This window comes from Amblyomma americanum, chromosome 5 (assembly GCF_052857255.1).
Source record: "Amblyomma americanum isolate KBUSLIRL-KWMA chromosome 5, ASM5285725v1, whole genome shotgun sequence".
Lineage (NCBI taxonomy): Eukaryota > Metazoa > Arthropoda > Arachnida > Ixodida > Ixodidae > Amblyomma > Amblyomma americanum.
The window spans coordinates 629,396-643,948 of record NC_135501.1 but is presented as its reverse complement, the minus strand read 5'-3'; the positions used below and the strand labels follow the sequence as shown (position 1 = coordinate 643,948).

Sequence of the window (14,553 nt, the reverse complement as noted above, 5' to 3'; positions counted from 1 at the left end):
CGAACATACAATCGGGCAAAGTGTACAGGACAGTTACATCAGTTAAACGTCCTGTGGGGCGAGCTTTTTGCATCACGAAACTGATGGCGGTGAAACGAAGAGAGCACAAGAAAAACACAACACATTCTCTCCACCCTGAAGGAACCAGTCTCCAGCTTAAACAAAAGCATAATAAATTTGCATGGAAGGTTTAAGCGATATCAGCGATGAGCAAATAAGCTTGAGCATAAAAGAAACACGAACACACACAATCGGGCCCACTGTATAGGACAATTACACCAGAAAAACATCCTGTGGGGCAAGTTTTTTGCATCACGGAACTGATGGCGGTGCAACGAAGAGAGCACAAGAAAAACACAACACATTCTCTCCACCCTGAAGGAACCAGTTTCCTGCTCAAATAAAATTAGATTAAATTTGCCTGTCAAGTTGAAGCGATATCAGCGATGAGCAAACTTTAGGATAAAAGAGACAGAAACGGGCCCACTGTACAGGACAGTTACATCAGATAAACGTCCTGTGGGGCGAGCTTTTTGCATCACGCAACTGATGGCGGTGCAATGATGCGAGCAGAAGAAAAACACAACACATTCTCTCCACCCTGAAGGAACCAGTCTCCCCCTCAAACAAAAGGAGATTAAATATGCATGAGAGGTTGAAGCGATATCAGCGATGAGCAAATAAACATGAGGATAAAAGAGACACGAACGGGCCCACTGTACAGGACAGGTACATCAGATAAACGCCCTGTGGGGCGAGCTTTTTGCATCACGCAACTGATGGCGGCGCAGCGAAGAGAGCACAAGAATAAAACAACACATTCTCTCCACCCTGAAGGAACCAGTCTCCTGCTCGAACAAAAGGAGATTAAATTTTCATTGAAGGTTGAAGCCTTTGATCGCGTGCCTCATAACCGCCTGATGATAAAAATACGAAACCTGCAGCTGGACCAACATACCACGCAGTGGATTAACGCATTTCTAACAAATTGCTTTCAGTCAGTTAAGTTAGGGAGCTTCTCATCAAGACGTACAGGTGTTGATTCAGGAGTTCCCCAGGGTACGGTGCTGGGTCCACTGCTTTTCTTAATATATATTAATGACATCACGTCGAACATAACATCCACAATACGATTATTTGCAGACGACTGTGTGATTTACCGAGCAATATCGAGCCCTTGCGACATCGTTGCTCTCCAGACTGATCTTGACGAGCTAACTCATTGGTGCGACAGGTGGCAAATGGTAATTAACGCAGATAAAACTAAACATATTAAGTTTACTTCCACTGCTAGCCCGAGTCCTAATGCCTACACAGTTAATAATACTATCATTGAAACTGCAGCGTCGGTAAAATACCTCGGTGTAAATTTTAACTCTAATTTATCCTGGAACACTCATATTGAACTGATCACTGCCAAAGCCTTAAAAAACTTGGTCTTCTTAAACGCCGACTACACCTAGGCAACCAGGACACAAAACTGAATGCATTCAACATGCTAATCAGGCCTGCGATCGAATACGCGTCAGTGATCTGGAACCCTCATCATACCTATCTTATTAACATGTTGGAATCCATACAAAATAAGGCTGCTCGATTCATCCTTTCCCGTTACTCTAGATACCAAAGTGTAACAGCACTGAAAACATCGCTCCATCTCCCGCCTCTGGTCATGCGCAGAAAATTCAGCCGCTTATCTTTTTTCCACACTCTTTACCACAGCAACACACCATTTGCAAGTTCACATCTTCTCCCGGCACCGCACACATCGGCTCGTGTAGACCATATCAAAAAGACTAAACCCATTTTCGCTCGGACAGAACGATACAAGTACTCACCTTTGGTCCTGGCTATTGAAGAGTGGAATTCGCTTCCGTCTAGCATTGCGAATATCACTGGAACATCGTCATTTCAAACAGCTCTTTGGTCATACTTAGAAAATTCCAATGTAGAATGATGTGCGTTTCTAGTTTTGTGCGTTTTGTTTGCTTCAGTGTGTGCGTGTCGGCCCAAACGTTCCTCGAAATGTTAGATGCCATCCTTTGTAACTTCTGAAGGTGTAATTTTTGGTATTTTGATTTGTGGGATTTGTTACATGTGCATTTTTCCAAGCATCTGTTCATAGCCACTTTTTCCTATTATCTTGTACCCTAATTCTTAACTTGTTTATTTCTGTGTTCAGCCGTTTATGTTTTGTGTTGTATATTTAAGTTTTCCTTGATGAATCCCCCCCTATGTAATGCCCGCATTGGTCCTTTAGGGTATTGAAATAAATAAAAAATAAATAAATAAATATACTTGAGCATAAAAGAGACACGAACATACAATCGGGCCCACTGTACAGGACAGTTACATCAGGTAATCGTCCTGTGGGGTGAGCTTTTTGCATAACAAAACTGATGGTGGTGCAAAGAAGAGAGCACAAGAAAAACACTACACATTCTCTCCACCCTGAAGGAACCAGTTTCGAGCTCAAACAAAAGCATAATAAATTTGCATGGGAGGTTGAAGCGATATCAGCGATGAACAAATAAACTCGAGCAAAAAAGAGACACGAACACACATTCGGGCCCACTGTACAGGACAGTTACATCAGATAAACGTACTGTGGGGCGAGCTTTTTGCATCACGCAACGGATGGCGGTGCAACGGAGAGAGCACTAGAAAAACAACACATTCTCTCCACCCTGAAGGAACAAGTCTTCAGCTCAAACAAAAGGAGATTAAATTTGCATGGGAGGATGAAGCGATATCAGCGATGAGCAAATAAACTTTAGCATAAAAAAGACACGAACGGGCCCACTGTACAGAACAGTTACATCAGATAAACGTCCTGTGGGGCGAGCTTTTTGCATCACACAACTGATGGCGGTGCAACGAAGAGAGCTCAAGAAAAACAATACATTCTCTTCATCCTGAAAGAACTAGTTTTCTGCTCAAACAAAAGCAGATTAAATTTGCATGGGAGGTTGAAGCGATATCAGCGATGAGCAAATAAACTTTAGCATAAAAGAGACACAAACGGGCCCACTGTACAGGACAGGTAAATAAGATAAACGTCCTGTGGGGCGAGCTTTTTGCATCACGCAACTGATGGCGGTGCAATGAAGCGAGCGGAACAAAACATAACACATTCTCTCCACCCTGAAGGAACCAGTCTTCTGCTCAAACAAAAGCAGATTAAATATGCATGAGAGGTTGAAGCGAAATCAGCGATGAGCAAATAAACCTAAGCAAAAAAGAGACACGAACACATAATCGGGACCACTGTACAGGACAGTTTAATCAGATAAACTTACTGTGGGGCGAGCTTTTTGCATCACGCAACTGATGGCGGTGCAACGAAGAGAGCACAAGAAAAATACAACACCTTCTCTCCACTCTGAAGGAACCTGTCCTCTGCTCGAACAAAAGGAGATAAAATTTGCATGGGAGGTTGAAGCGATATCAGCGACGAGCAAAATATAAAAGCATTAAAAGACACGAACATGCAATCGGGCCCACTGTACGGGACAGTTACATCAAATAAAGGCCTCTGGAGTGAGCTTTTTGCATCACCAACTGATGGCGGTGCAACGAAGAGAGCACAAGAAAAAACAACACATTCTCTCCACCCTGAAGGAACCAGTCTCCTGCTCAAACAAAAGGAGATTAAATTTGCTTGGGAGGTTGAAGTGATAACAGCGATGAGCAAATAAACTTCAGCATAAAAGAGACACGGACATACAATCGGGCGCACTGCACAGAACAGTTACATCAGATAAACGTTATGTGGGGCGAGCTTTTCGCATCACACAACTGATGGCGGTGCAACGAAGAGAGCTCAAGAAAAACACAATACGTTCTCTCCATCCTGAAGGAACCAGTCTCCTGCTCAAACAAAAGGAGATTAAATTTGCACGGGAGGTTGAAGCGATATCAGCGATGAGCAAATATACTTGAGCATAAAAGAGACACGAACATACAATCGGGCAAAGTGTACAGGACCGTTACATCAGTTAAACGTCCTATGGGGCGAGCTTTTTGCATCACGAAACTGATGGCGGTGCAACAAAGAGAGCACAAGAAAAAACACAACACATTCTCTCCACCCTTAAGGAACCAGTCTCCAGCTCAAACAAAAGCATAATAAATTTGCATGGAAGGTTGAAGCGATATCAGCGATGAGCAAATAAACTCGAGAAAAAAAGAGACACGAACACACAATCGGGCCCACTGTACAGGACAGTTACATCAGATAAACGTACTGTGGGGCGAGCTGTTTGCATCACGCAACTGATGGCGGTGCAATGAAGCGAGCAGAACAAAACATAACACATTCTCTCCAACCTGAAGGAACCAGTCTCCTGCTCAAATAAAAGGAGATTAAATATGCATGAGAGGTTGAAGCGAAATCAGCGATGAGCAAATAAACCTAAGCAGAAAAGAGACACGAACACATAATCGGGCCCACTGTACAGGACAGTTTAATCAGATAAACTTACTGTTGGGCGAGCTTTTTGCATCACGCAACTGATGGCGGTGCAACGAAGAGAGCACAAGAAAAACACAACACCTTCTCTCCACTCTGAAGGAACCTGTCCGCTGCTCGAAGAAAAGGAGATAAGATTTGCATGGGAGGTTGAAGTGATATTAGCGACGAGCAAAATATAAGAGCATAAATAGACACGAACATGCAATCGGGCCCACTGTACGGGACAGTTACATCAAATAAACGTCCTGTGGGGCTAGCTTTTTGCATCACGCCAGTGATGGCGGTGCAACGAAGAGAGCACAACAAAAACCACGACACATTCTCTCCACCGTGAAAGAACCAGTCTCCTGGTCAAATAAAAGGAGATTAAATTTGCATGGGAGGTTGAAGCGATATAAGCGATAAGCAAATAAACTTGAGCATAAAAGAGACACGAACACACACAATCGGGCCCACTGTACAGGACAATTATACCAGACAAACTTCCTGTGGGGCAAGCTTTTTGCATCACGCAACTGATGGCGGTGCAACAAAGAGAGCACAAGAAAAACACAACACATTCTCTCCACCCTGAAGGAACCCGTCTCCTGCTCAAACAAAATTAGATTAAATTTGCATCTCAGGTTGAAGCGATATCAGCGATGGTCAAACAAACTTTAGCATAAAAGAGACACAAACGGGCCCACTGTACAGGACAGTTACATCAGATAAACGTCCTGTGGGGCGAGTTTTTTGCATCACGCAACTGATGGCGGTGCAATGAAGCGAGCAGAAGAAAAACACAACACATTCTCTCCACCCTGAAGGAACCAGTCTCCTGCTCAAACAAAATGAGTATAAATATGCATGAGAGGTTGAAGCGATATCAGCGATGAGCAAATAAACTTGAGCATAATAGACACACGGACGGGCCCACTGTACAGGACAGTTACATCAGATAAACGTCCTGTGGGGTGAACTTTTTGCATCACGCAACTGATGGCGGTGCAACGAAGAGAGCACAAGAAAAAACAACACATTCTCTCCGCCCTGAAGGAACCAGTCTCCGGCTCAAACAAAAGGAGATTAAATTTGCTTGGGAGGTTGAAGCGATAACAGCGATGAGCAAATAAACTTCAGCATAAAAGAGACACGGACATACAATCGGGCGCACTGCAGAGAACAGTTACATCAGTGAAACGTCCTGTGGGGCGAGCTTTTTGCATCACACAACTGATGGCGGTGCAACAAAGAGAGCTCAAGGAAAACAATATATTCCCTCCATCCTGAAGGAACCAGTCTCCTGCTCAAACAAAAGGAGATTAAATTTGCATGGAAGGTTGAAGCGATATCAGCGATGAGCAAATATACTTGAGCATGCTGATGAAGAAAACATACACTCGCCAAGGTTCAAAGAAATAAGAATGAATTGAATTGACGTTTCGGCACCCGATGTGAAGTCTCTGTTCACATCTGTGCCTGTGTATTTTGCGGTGGAGTGTTGCAAGAAAGCCCTGAACGAAGACACGACTTTGTCTGAACGAACCCCGACTGAAGCCGACGACCTCTGCCGACTCCTAAAATTCTGCTTCTCGAATACTTATTTCACCTTCAACAAGAACTTCTACAGACAGACTTTCGGAACAGCCATGGGTGCCTCAGTTTCTGTAGTATGTGCTAACCTTGCCTTAGAACCAATAGAATCCGCAGCACTTGCCTCATTCGACCCCCCACCGCAGTTTTTTGTACGCTATGTCGATGACTGCTTCTCTGTCATCAACCGGCCAGACGTACACATTTTTCTAGCGCACCTCAACACGTTCCAGCAAAGCATTCAGTTCACCCTAGAGGATGAAGTGGATGGCCACATCGCTTTCCTCGACGTCCTCGTGGAACGCTCACCGCATTCTCTGCAAACCACCGTCTATCGTAAACCCACTCACACCGGAAGGTACCTAAACTTTCAGTCATCTCATCCCATCGGGCTCAAGCGCTCAGTCGCGGCGTCTCTGTTCAACCGCGCATTTAGGATATGCTCAAGTCCTAAGCGCAGAGCAGCAGAAGTGAAACAGGTCAGGCAAGAACTGATACGGAACGGTTACCCAGCCCAAATACTACGATCCCAGGAACGACGCGCCTCTGCTCCGACTATCCGAACTGACGCATGCGCAAAGAAGCGGGTGCCGATTCCGTATGCCCACGGTGTGAGTGAGAACCTTGCTCGCATCTTTTCAGATTTTAACATTCATGTGGCCCACGTCCCGTCGTGCAAACTTCGGCAACGACTCTTGCGAGTCAAGGACCCTCTTGACATCGATATCTTTCCAGGCGTGATCTACAAGATCCCCTGTCATGATTGCGACGCTTCCTATATCGGAGAAACAGGCAAATTCAAGACAAGGCTCAAACAGCACCAAAATGACGTCGCCAAAGGAAAATCTATCTCAAACGCTTTGGCGCAACATCATCAAGAATCTGGCCATACCATCGACTGGGACGCAGCACGTGTAATTGCAAAGGAAAAATCATTACCAAAACGCCTTCTCATAGAATCATTGTGCATTCAATCCACGCCAAACACGATTAACCGGACGCGTGGCAATCTCCCAGAGATATACCTGCGCACCCTTCAAAAAACTGCCCATATATAGCTCACCTGCCCGTCCTTCGCTTCTTTGTGATCAAGGCACCCGTACGGGTGCCGAAACGTCAATTCAATTCATTCTTATTTCTTTGAACCTTGGCGAGTGTATTTTTTCTTCATCAGTATGAATTTTCCCCGCCAGACGGGATTCCGTCGAACCCTAGACTTCATTACTCTCCGCGAAAAGTACGGGCCGCCAGCCGTGACCAAGATACGACAGTTCGTCGCACTGAAAACGAGGCTTACCTCCTTCCTGTGCCACCTACGCTTCAACCTCCGATGCAAGAGCCATGGGTTGGTTCCGAAGTCCATGCGTCTACCAATTCTGGTATGTACCCCGTTTGGGAAAAATGTTATCGCTCGAGCCGAAAAACTTCTACTACAAGCGAGAATTCTGGAGACAAGATCAACGATTAAGCGTCTGGAGAACGACATCTTCTTCGCTCAACAGGCACTAGAACGTACCCTAGCTATGGACGCCTTTGATGTCCTGCTCTACGCGAACAGTGTGGCAGCGAACACTCAGGAACAAAGACAGCAGAATCAAGAAACGAAGTTCCGGATGCTCCTAGGGCGGCAGACAGAAGAGACAGCAACTTCTTGCGTACACAACCTGTCTTCGTACAAGCTAGACCATGCTGAACTCTTGCTTCTTAACAAGGGACTCAAGTTCAACACTGGACCCGTCCCTGATGCGAAAAGCATGACATGTGCCGTTGAGCTAGCAGTACGAAAGATTGACGCCAGCCTACGCGACCAAGCACGTTCTCGTGTCATCGGAGCACTTTCAAAGTTACGAAAAGAAAAAGACAGCGCACTCCCACGCCCTGAAAAGGAAGCCCTCAAAAGATTACAAAAGAATGAGGCAGTCGTGATCCTTCCGGCCGACTAGGGGAACGCCACTGTGGTGCTAGATCGGACTGAATATATAAAAAAGATGTCGGCACTTTTGGAGGACAAAAATACCTATACAAAGATAAACCGGGACCCGACCAGAAAGATAGAAGCTGAACTTCAGAAGCTTCTCGCTGATGTATTCAAATACGTCCCCCCGTCCGACGGTCAATATATCTACAACAACCTACTGTGTCACAATGGCGCCGCTCCTGATATCTACGGCGTACCAAAAGAGCACAAGGAGGGCACACCGCTCCGTCCAATTGTGGACTTTACACGGTCCGCGTTGAACAAGCTCTCTGGCTACCTTCACCGGGTGCTGGCCCCTCTAGCGGGAAAAACCGCCACGCACGTCCGCAATGCAAGCGACTTCGTCGAGAAGCTGAAGAATGTGCCCATGGACGACACCCAAGTAATGGCTTCTTTCGATGTGAAGTCTCTGTTCACATCTGTGCCTGTGGATTTTGCGGTGGAGTGTTGCAAGAAAGCCCTGAACGAAGACACGACTTTGCCTGAACGAACCCTGATTGAAGCCGACGACCTCTGCTGACTCCTAAAATTCTGCCTCTCGAATACTTATTTCACCTTCAACAAGAACTTCTACAGACAGACTTTCGGAACAGCCATGGGTGCCTCAGTTTCTGTAGTATGTGCTAACCTTGCATTAGAATCAATAGAATCCGCAGCACTTGCCTCATTCGACCCCCCACCGCAGTTTTTTGTACGCTATGTCGATGACTGCTTCTCTGTCATCAACCGGCCAGACGTACACAGGTTTCTAGTGCACCTCAACACGTTCCAACAAAGCATTCAGTTCACCCTAGAGGAGGAAGTGGATGGCCACATCGCTTTCCGCGACGTCCTCGTGGAACGCTCACCGCATTCTCTGCAAACCACCGTCTATCGTAAACCCACTCACACCGGAAGGTACATAAACTTTCAGTCATCTCATCCCATCGGGCACAAGCGCTCAGTCGCGGCGTCTCTGTTCAACCGCGCATTTAGGATATGCTCAAGTCCTAAGCGCAGAGCAGCAGAAGTGAAACAGGTCAGGCAAGACCTGATACGGAACGGTTACCCAGCCCAAATACTACGATCCCAGGAACGACGCGCCTCTAGTCCGACTATCCGAACTGACGCATGCGCAAAGAAGCGGGTGCCGATTCCGTATGCCCACGGTGTGAGTGAGAACCTTGCTCGCATCTTTTCAGATTATAACATTCATGTGGCCCACGTCCCGTCGTGCAAACTTCGGCAACGACTCTTGCGAGTCAAGGACCCTCTTGACATCGATATCTTTCCAGGCGTGATCTACAAGATCCCCTGTCATGATTGCGACGCTTCCTATATCGGAGAAACAGGCAAATTCAAGACAAGGCTCAAACAGCACCAAAATGACGTCGCCAAAGGAAAATCTATCTCAAACGCTTTGGCGCAACATCATCAAGAATCTGGCCATACCATCGACTGGGACGCAGCACGTGTAATTGCAAAGGAAAAATCATTACCAAAACGCCTTCTCATAGAATCATTGTGCATTCAATCCACGCCAAACACGATTAACCGGACGCGTGGCAATCTCCCAGAGATATACCTGCGCACCCTTCAAAAAACTGCCCATATATAGCTCACCTGCCCGTCCTTCGCTTCTTTGTGATCAAGGCACCCGTACGGGTGCCGAAACGTCAATTCAATTCATTCTTATTTCTTTGAACCTTGGCGAGTGTATGTTTTCTTCATCAGTATGAATTTTCCCCGCCAGACGGGATTCCGTCGAACCCTAGACTTCATACTTGAGCATAAAAGAGACACGAACATACAATCGGGCAAAGTGTACAGGACAGTTACATCAGTTAAACGTCCTGTGGGGCGAGCTTTTTGCATCACGAAACTGATGGCGGTGCAACGAAGAGAGCACAAGAAAAACACAACACATTCTCTCCACCCTGAAGGAACCAGTCTCCAGCTCAAACAAAAGCATAATAAATTTGCATGGAAGGTTGAAGCGATATCAGCGATGAGCAAATAAACTCGAGCAAAAAAGAGACACGAACACACAATCGGGCCCACTGTGCAGGACAGTTACATCAGATAAACGTAATGTGGGGCGAGCTTTTTCATCACGCAACTGATGGCGGTTCAACAGAGAGAGCACAAGAAAAACAACACATTCTCTCCACCCTGAAGGAACCAGTCTTCTGCTCAAACAAAAGCAGATTAAATTTGCATGCGAGGTTGAAACGATATCAGCGATGAGCAAATAAACTTTAGCATAAAAGAGACACGAACGGGCCCACTGTACAGGACAGTTACATAAGATAAACGTCCTTTGAGGCGAGCTTTTTGCATCACGCAACTGATGGCGGTGCATTGAAGCGAGCAGAACAAAACATAACACATTCTCTCCGCCCTGAAGGAACCAGTCTCCTGCTCAAACAAAAGGAGATTAAATATGCATGAGAGGTTGAACAATATCAGCGATGAGCAAATTAACTTTTTCTACATGACCTGCATGCAAACATTGACTGTAACATCCAGACTGACGCTGTATTTTTAGATCATGCTAAAGCATTCAATAAAGTATCCCACCGACTCTTGCTGCTAAAACTTTCCCTCCTAAATTTACACCCTCATGTCTTAAGATGGTTAGAACAGTTTCTTACTAATCGTACTCAATCTGTGCTCATAAACAGCCAGTCGTCTAGCCCCCTACCCGTAACCTCAGGCGTTCCACAATGATCCGTCCTGGGTCCCCTTCTTTTCTTAATATACATTAACGATTTACCCTTGCATGTATCTTCCTCAATCCGCTTGTTTGCTGACGACTGTGTCATTTATCGTACAGTAACTAACATCCCAGACCAACACGCTCTTCAGACTGACCTTAACAGTGTACAAGAATGGTGCGATCAGTGGTTAATGACTCTTAACCCTAACAAATGCAAGCTCATGTCATTCACCCGAAGTCCTAGACCTTTTCGTTCTACTTACACAATAGACAACCTACCAATAGAATCTGTGCTAACATTTAAGTACCTAGGCATCACACTATCAACTAACCTATCCTGGAATGCGCACATTGTCAACATCATTTCATCGGCCAACAAAAAACTAGGTTTCCTCAAACGCCACATCAGTGATGCACCAAAAGACTTGAAATCACTAGCATATACGTCACTGATAAGGCCTAAACTTGAATATGCATCAGCCATCTGGGATCCCCATCAAAACTATCTGAAGGCTAACCTCGAAAGAGTTCAAAATCGCGCTGTTAGATTCATTCATTCCGCATACTCATACGACATCAGTGTATCGTCTTTGAAAGCTGAAATTAACTTGTCGCTTCTTTCCCATCGCCGGCGCATTGCTAGCCTCTGCCTTTTTCACAAATTCTTCAACGGTTCATTGCACGAAGCACCCTACATCGTACGCCGCATGCACATATCTCAGCGCACTGGTCATCCGCTCCAAGTTGTCCGTCCACGCTCCCGTACTACTACATTCTCGGCCTCGTTTTTTGCCCGAGCAGCATCTGACTGGAACGGCCTTCCCCACCAAATCGCCGCCATTACCTGTCCATCAAGATTCCACCAGGAGATAACGCAGATGATGTTAGACTAGAACCTCATGTTATATCCGTAGCCCCACCCCTTATGTAATACCCCTGAATTGGGGTCTTTAGGAAATAAACTGAACTGAACTGAACTGAACTTGAGCATAAAAGAGACACGAACGGGCCCACTGTGCAGGACAGCTACATCAGATAAACGTCCTGTGGGGTGAGCTTTTTGCATCACCAACTGATGGTGGTGCAACGAAGAGAGCACAAGAAAAAAACAACACATTCTCTCCACCCTGAAGGAACCAGTCTCCTGCTCAAACAAAAGGAGATTAAATTTGCATGGGAGGTTGAAGCGATATCAGCGATGAGCAAATATACTTGAGCATAAAAGAGACACGAACATACAATCGGGAAAAGTGTACAGGACAGTTACATCAGTTAAACGTCCTGTGGGGCGAGCTTTTTGCATCACGAAACTGATGGTGGTGCAACGAAGAGAGCACAAGAAAAACACAACACATTCTCTCCACCCTGAAGGAACCAGTCTCCAGCTCAAACAAAACCATAATAAATTTGCATGGGAGGTTGAAGCGAAATCAGCGATGAGCAAATAAACTCGAGCAAAAAAGAGAGACGAACACACAATCGGGCCCACTGCACAGGACAGTTACATCAGATAAACGTACTGTGGGGCGAGCTTTTTGAATCACGCAACTGATGGCGGTGCAACAGAGAGAGCACAAGAAAAACAACACATTCTCTCCACCCTGAAGAAACCAGTCCTCTGCTCAAACAAAAGCAGATTAAATTTGCATGCGAGGTTGAAACGATATCAGCGATGAGCAAATAAACTTTAGCATAAAAGAGACACGAACGGGCCCACTGTACAGGACAGTTACATAGGATAAACGTACTGTGGGGCGAGCTTTTTGCATCACGCAACTGATGGCGGTGCAATGAAGCGAGCAGAACAAAACATAAAACATTCTCTTCACCCTGAAGGAACCAGTCTCCTGCTCAAACAAAAGGAGATTAAATATGCATGAGAGGTTGAAGCGAAACCGGCGATGAGCAAATAAACCTAAGCAAAAAAGAGACACGAACACATAATCGGGCCCACTGTACAGGACAGTTTAATCAGATAAACACACTGTGGGGCGAGCTTTTTGCATCCCGCAACTGATGGCGGTGCAACGAAGAGAACACAAGAAAAACACAACACCTTCTCTCCACTCTGAAGGAACCTGTCCGCTGCTCGAACAAAAGGAGATAAAATTTGCATGGGAGGTTGAAGCGATATCAGCGACGAGCAAAATATAAGAGCATAAAAAGACACGAACATGCAATCGGGCCCACTGTACGGGACAGTTACATCAAATAAACGTCCTGTGGGGTGAGCTTTTTGCATCATCAACTGATGGCGGTGCAACGAAGAGAGCACAAGAAAAAACAACACATTCTCTCCACCCCGGAGGAACCAGTTTCCTGCTCAAACAAAATTAGATTAAATTTGCCTGTCAAGTTCAAGCGATATCAGCGATGTGCAAATAAACATGAGCCTAAAAGAGACACGAACGGGCCCACTGTACAGGACAGTTACATCAGTTAAACGTCCTGTGGGGCGAGCGTTTTGCATAACAAAACTGATGGTGGTGCAACGAAGAGAGCACAAGAAAAACACTACACATTCTCTCCACCCTGAAGGAACCAGTCTCGAGCTCAAACAAAAGCATAATAAATTTGCATGGGAGGTTGAAGCGATATCAGCGATGAACATATAAACTCGAGCAAAAAAGAGACACGAACACACATTCGGGCCCACTGTACAGGACAGTTACATAAGATAAACGTACTGTGGGGCGAGCTTTTTCCATCACGCAACTGATGGCGGTGCAACGGAGAGAGCACTAGAAAAACAACACATTCTCTCCACCCTGAAGGAACCAGTCTTCTGCTCAAACAAAAGCAGATTAAATTTGCATGCGAGGTTGAAACGATATCAGCGATGAGCAAATAAACTTTAGCATAAAAGAGACACGAACGGGCCCACTGTACAGGACAGTTACATAAGATAAACGTCCTTTGAGGCGAGCTTTTTGCATCACGCAACTGATGGCGGTGCATTGAAGCGAGCAGAACAAAACATAACACATTCTCTCCGCCCTGAAGGAACCAGTCTCCTGCTCAAACAAAAGGAGATTAAATATGCATGAGAGGTTGAACAATATCAGCGATGAGCAAATTAACTTTTTCTACATGACCTGCATGCAAACATTGACTGTAACATCCAGACTGACGCTGTATTTTTAGATCATGCTAAAGCATTCAATAAAGTATCCCACCGACTCTTGCTGCTAAAACTTTCCCTCCTAAATTTACACCCTCATGTCTTAAGATGGTTAGAACAGTTTCTTACTAATCGTACTCAATCTGTGCTCATAAACAGCCAGTCGTCTAGCCCCCTACCCGTAACCTCAGGCGTTCCACAATGATCCGTCCTGGGTCCCCTTCTTTTCTTAATATACATTAACGATTTACCCTTGCATGTATCTTCCTCAATCCGCTTGTTTGCTGACGACTGTGTCATTTATCGTACAGTAACTAACATCCCAGACCAACACGCTCTTCAGACTGACCTTAACAGTGTACAAGAATGGTGCGATCAGTGGTTAATGACTCTTAACCCTAACAAATGCAAGCTCATGTCATTCACCCGAAGTCCTAGACCTTTTCGTTCTACTTACACAATAGACAACCTACCAATAGAATCTGTGCTAACATTTAAGTACCTAGGCATCACACTATCAACTAACCTATCCTGGAATGCGCACATTGTCAACATCATTTCATCGGCCAACAAAAAACTAGGTTTCCTCAAACGCCACATCAGTGATGCACCAAAAGACTTGAAATCACTAGCATATACGTCACTGATAAGGCCTAAACTTGAATATGCATCAGCCATCTGGGATCCCCATCAAAACTATCTGAAGGCTA

The 14,553-nt window shown here is 45.4% G+C and overlaps 1 protein-coding gene across 1 annotated transcript; it reads left to right on the top strand.

Annotated features, from left to right (window-relative positions):
• The first annotated feature begins 8,034 nt into the window (after positions 1-8,034).
• LOC144133687 (uncharacterized) lies at positions 8,035-8,544 on the top strand. Its single transcript, XM_077666834.1, has one exon. The coding sequence runs from the start codon at positions 8,035-8,037 to the stop codon at positions 8,542-8,544; it is 510 nt and encodes a 169-aa protein (XP_077522960.1).
• Positions 8,545-14,553: the final 6,009 nt, after the last annotated feature.

Coding starts and splice junctions, on each gene's coding strand:
- LOC144133687 (XM_077666834.1), top strand. CDS start 8,035: ATGTCGGCACTTTTGGAGGACAAAAATACCTATACAAAGATAAACCGG.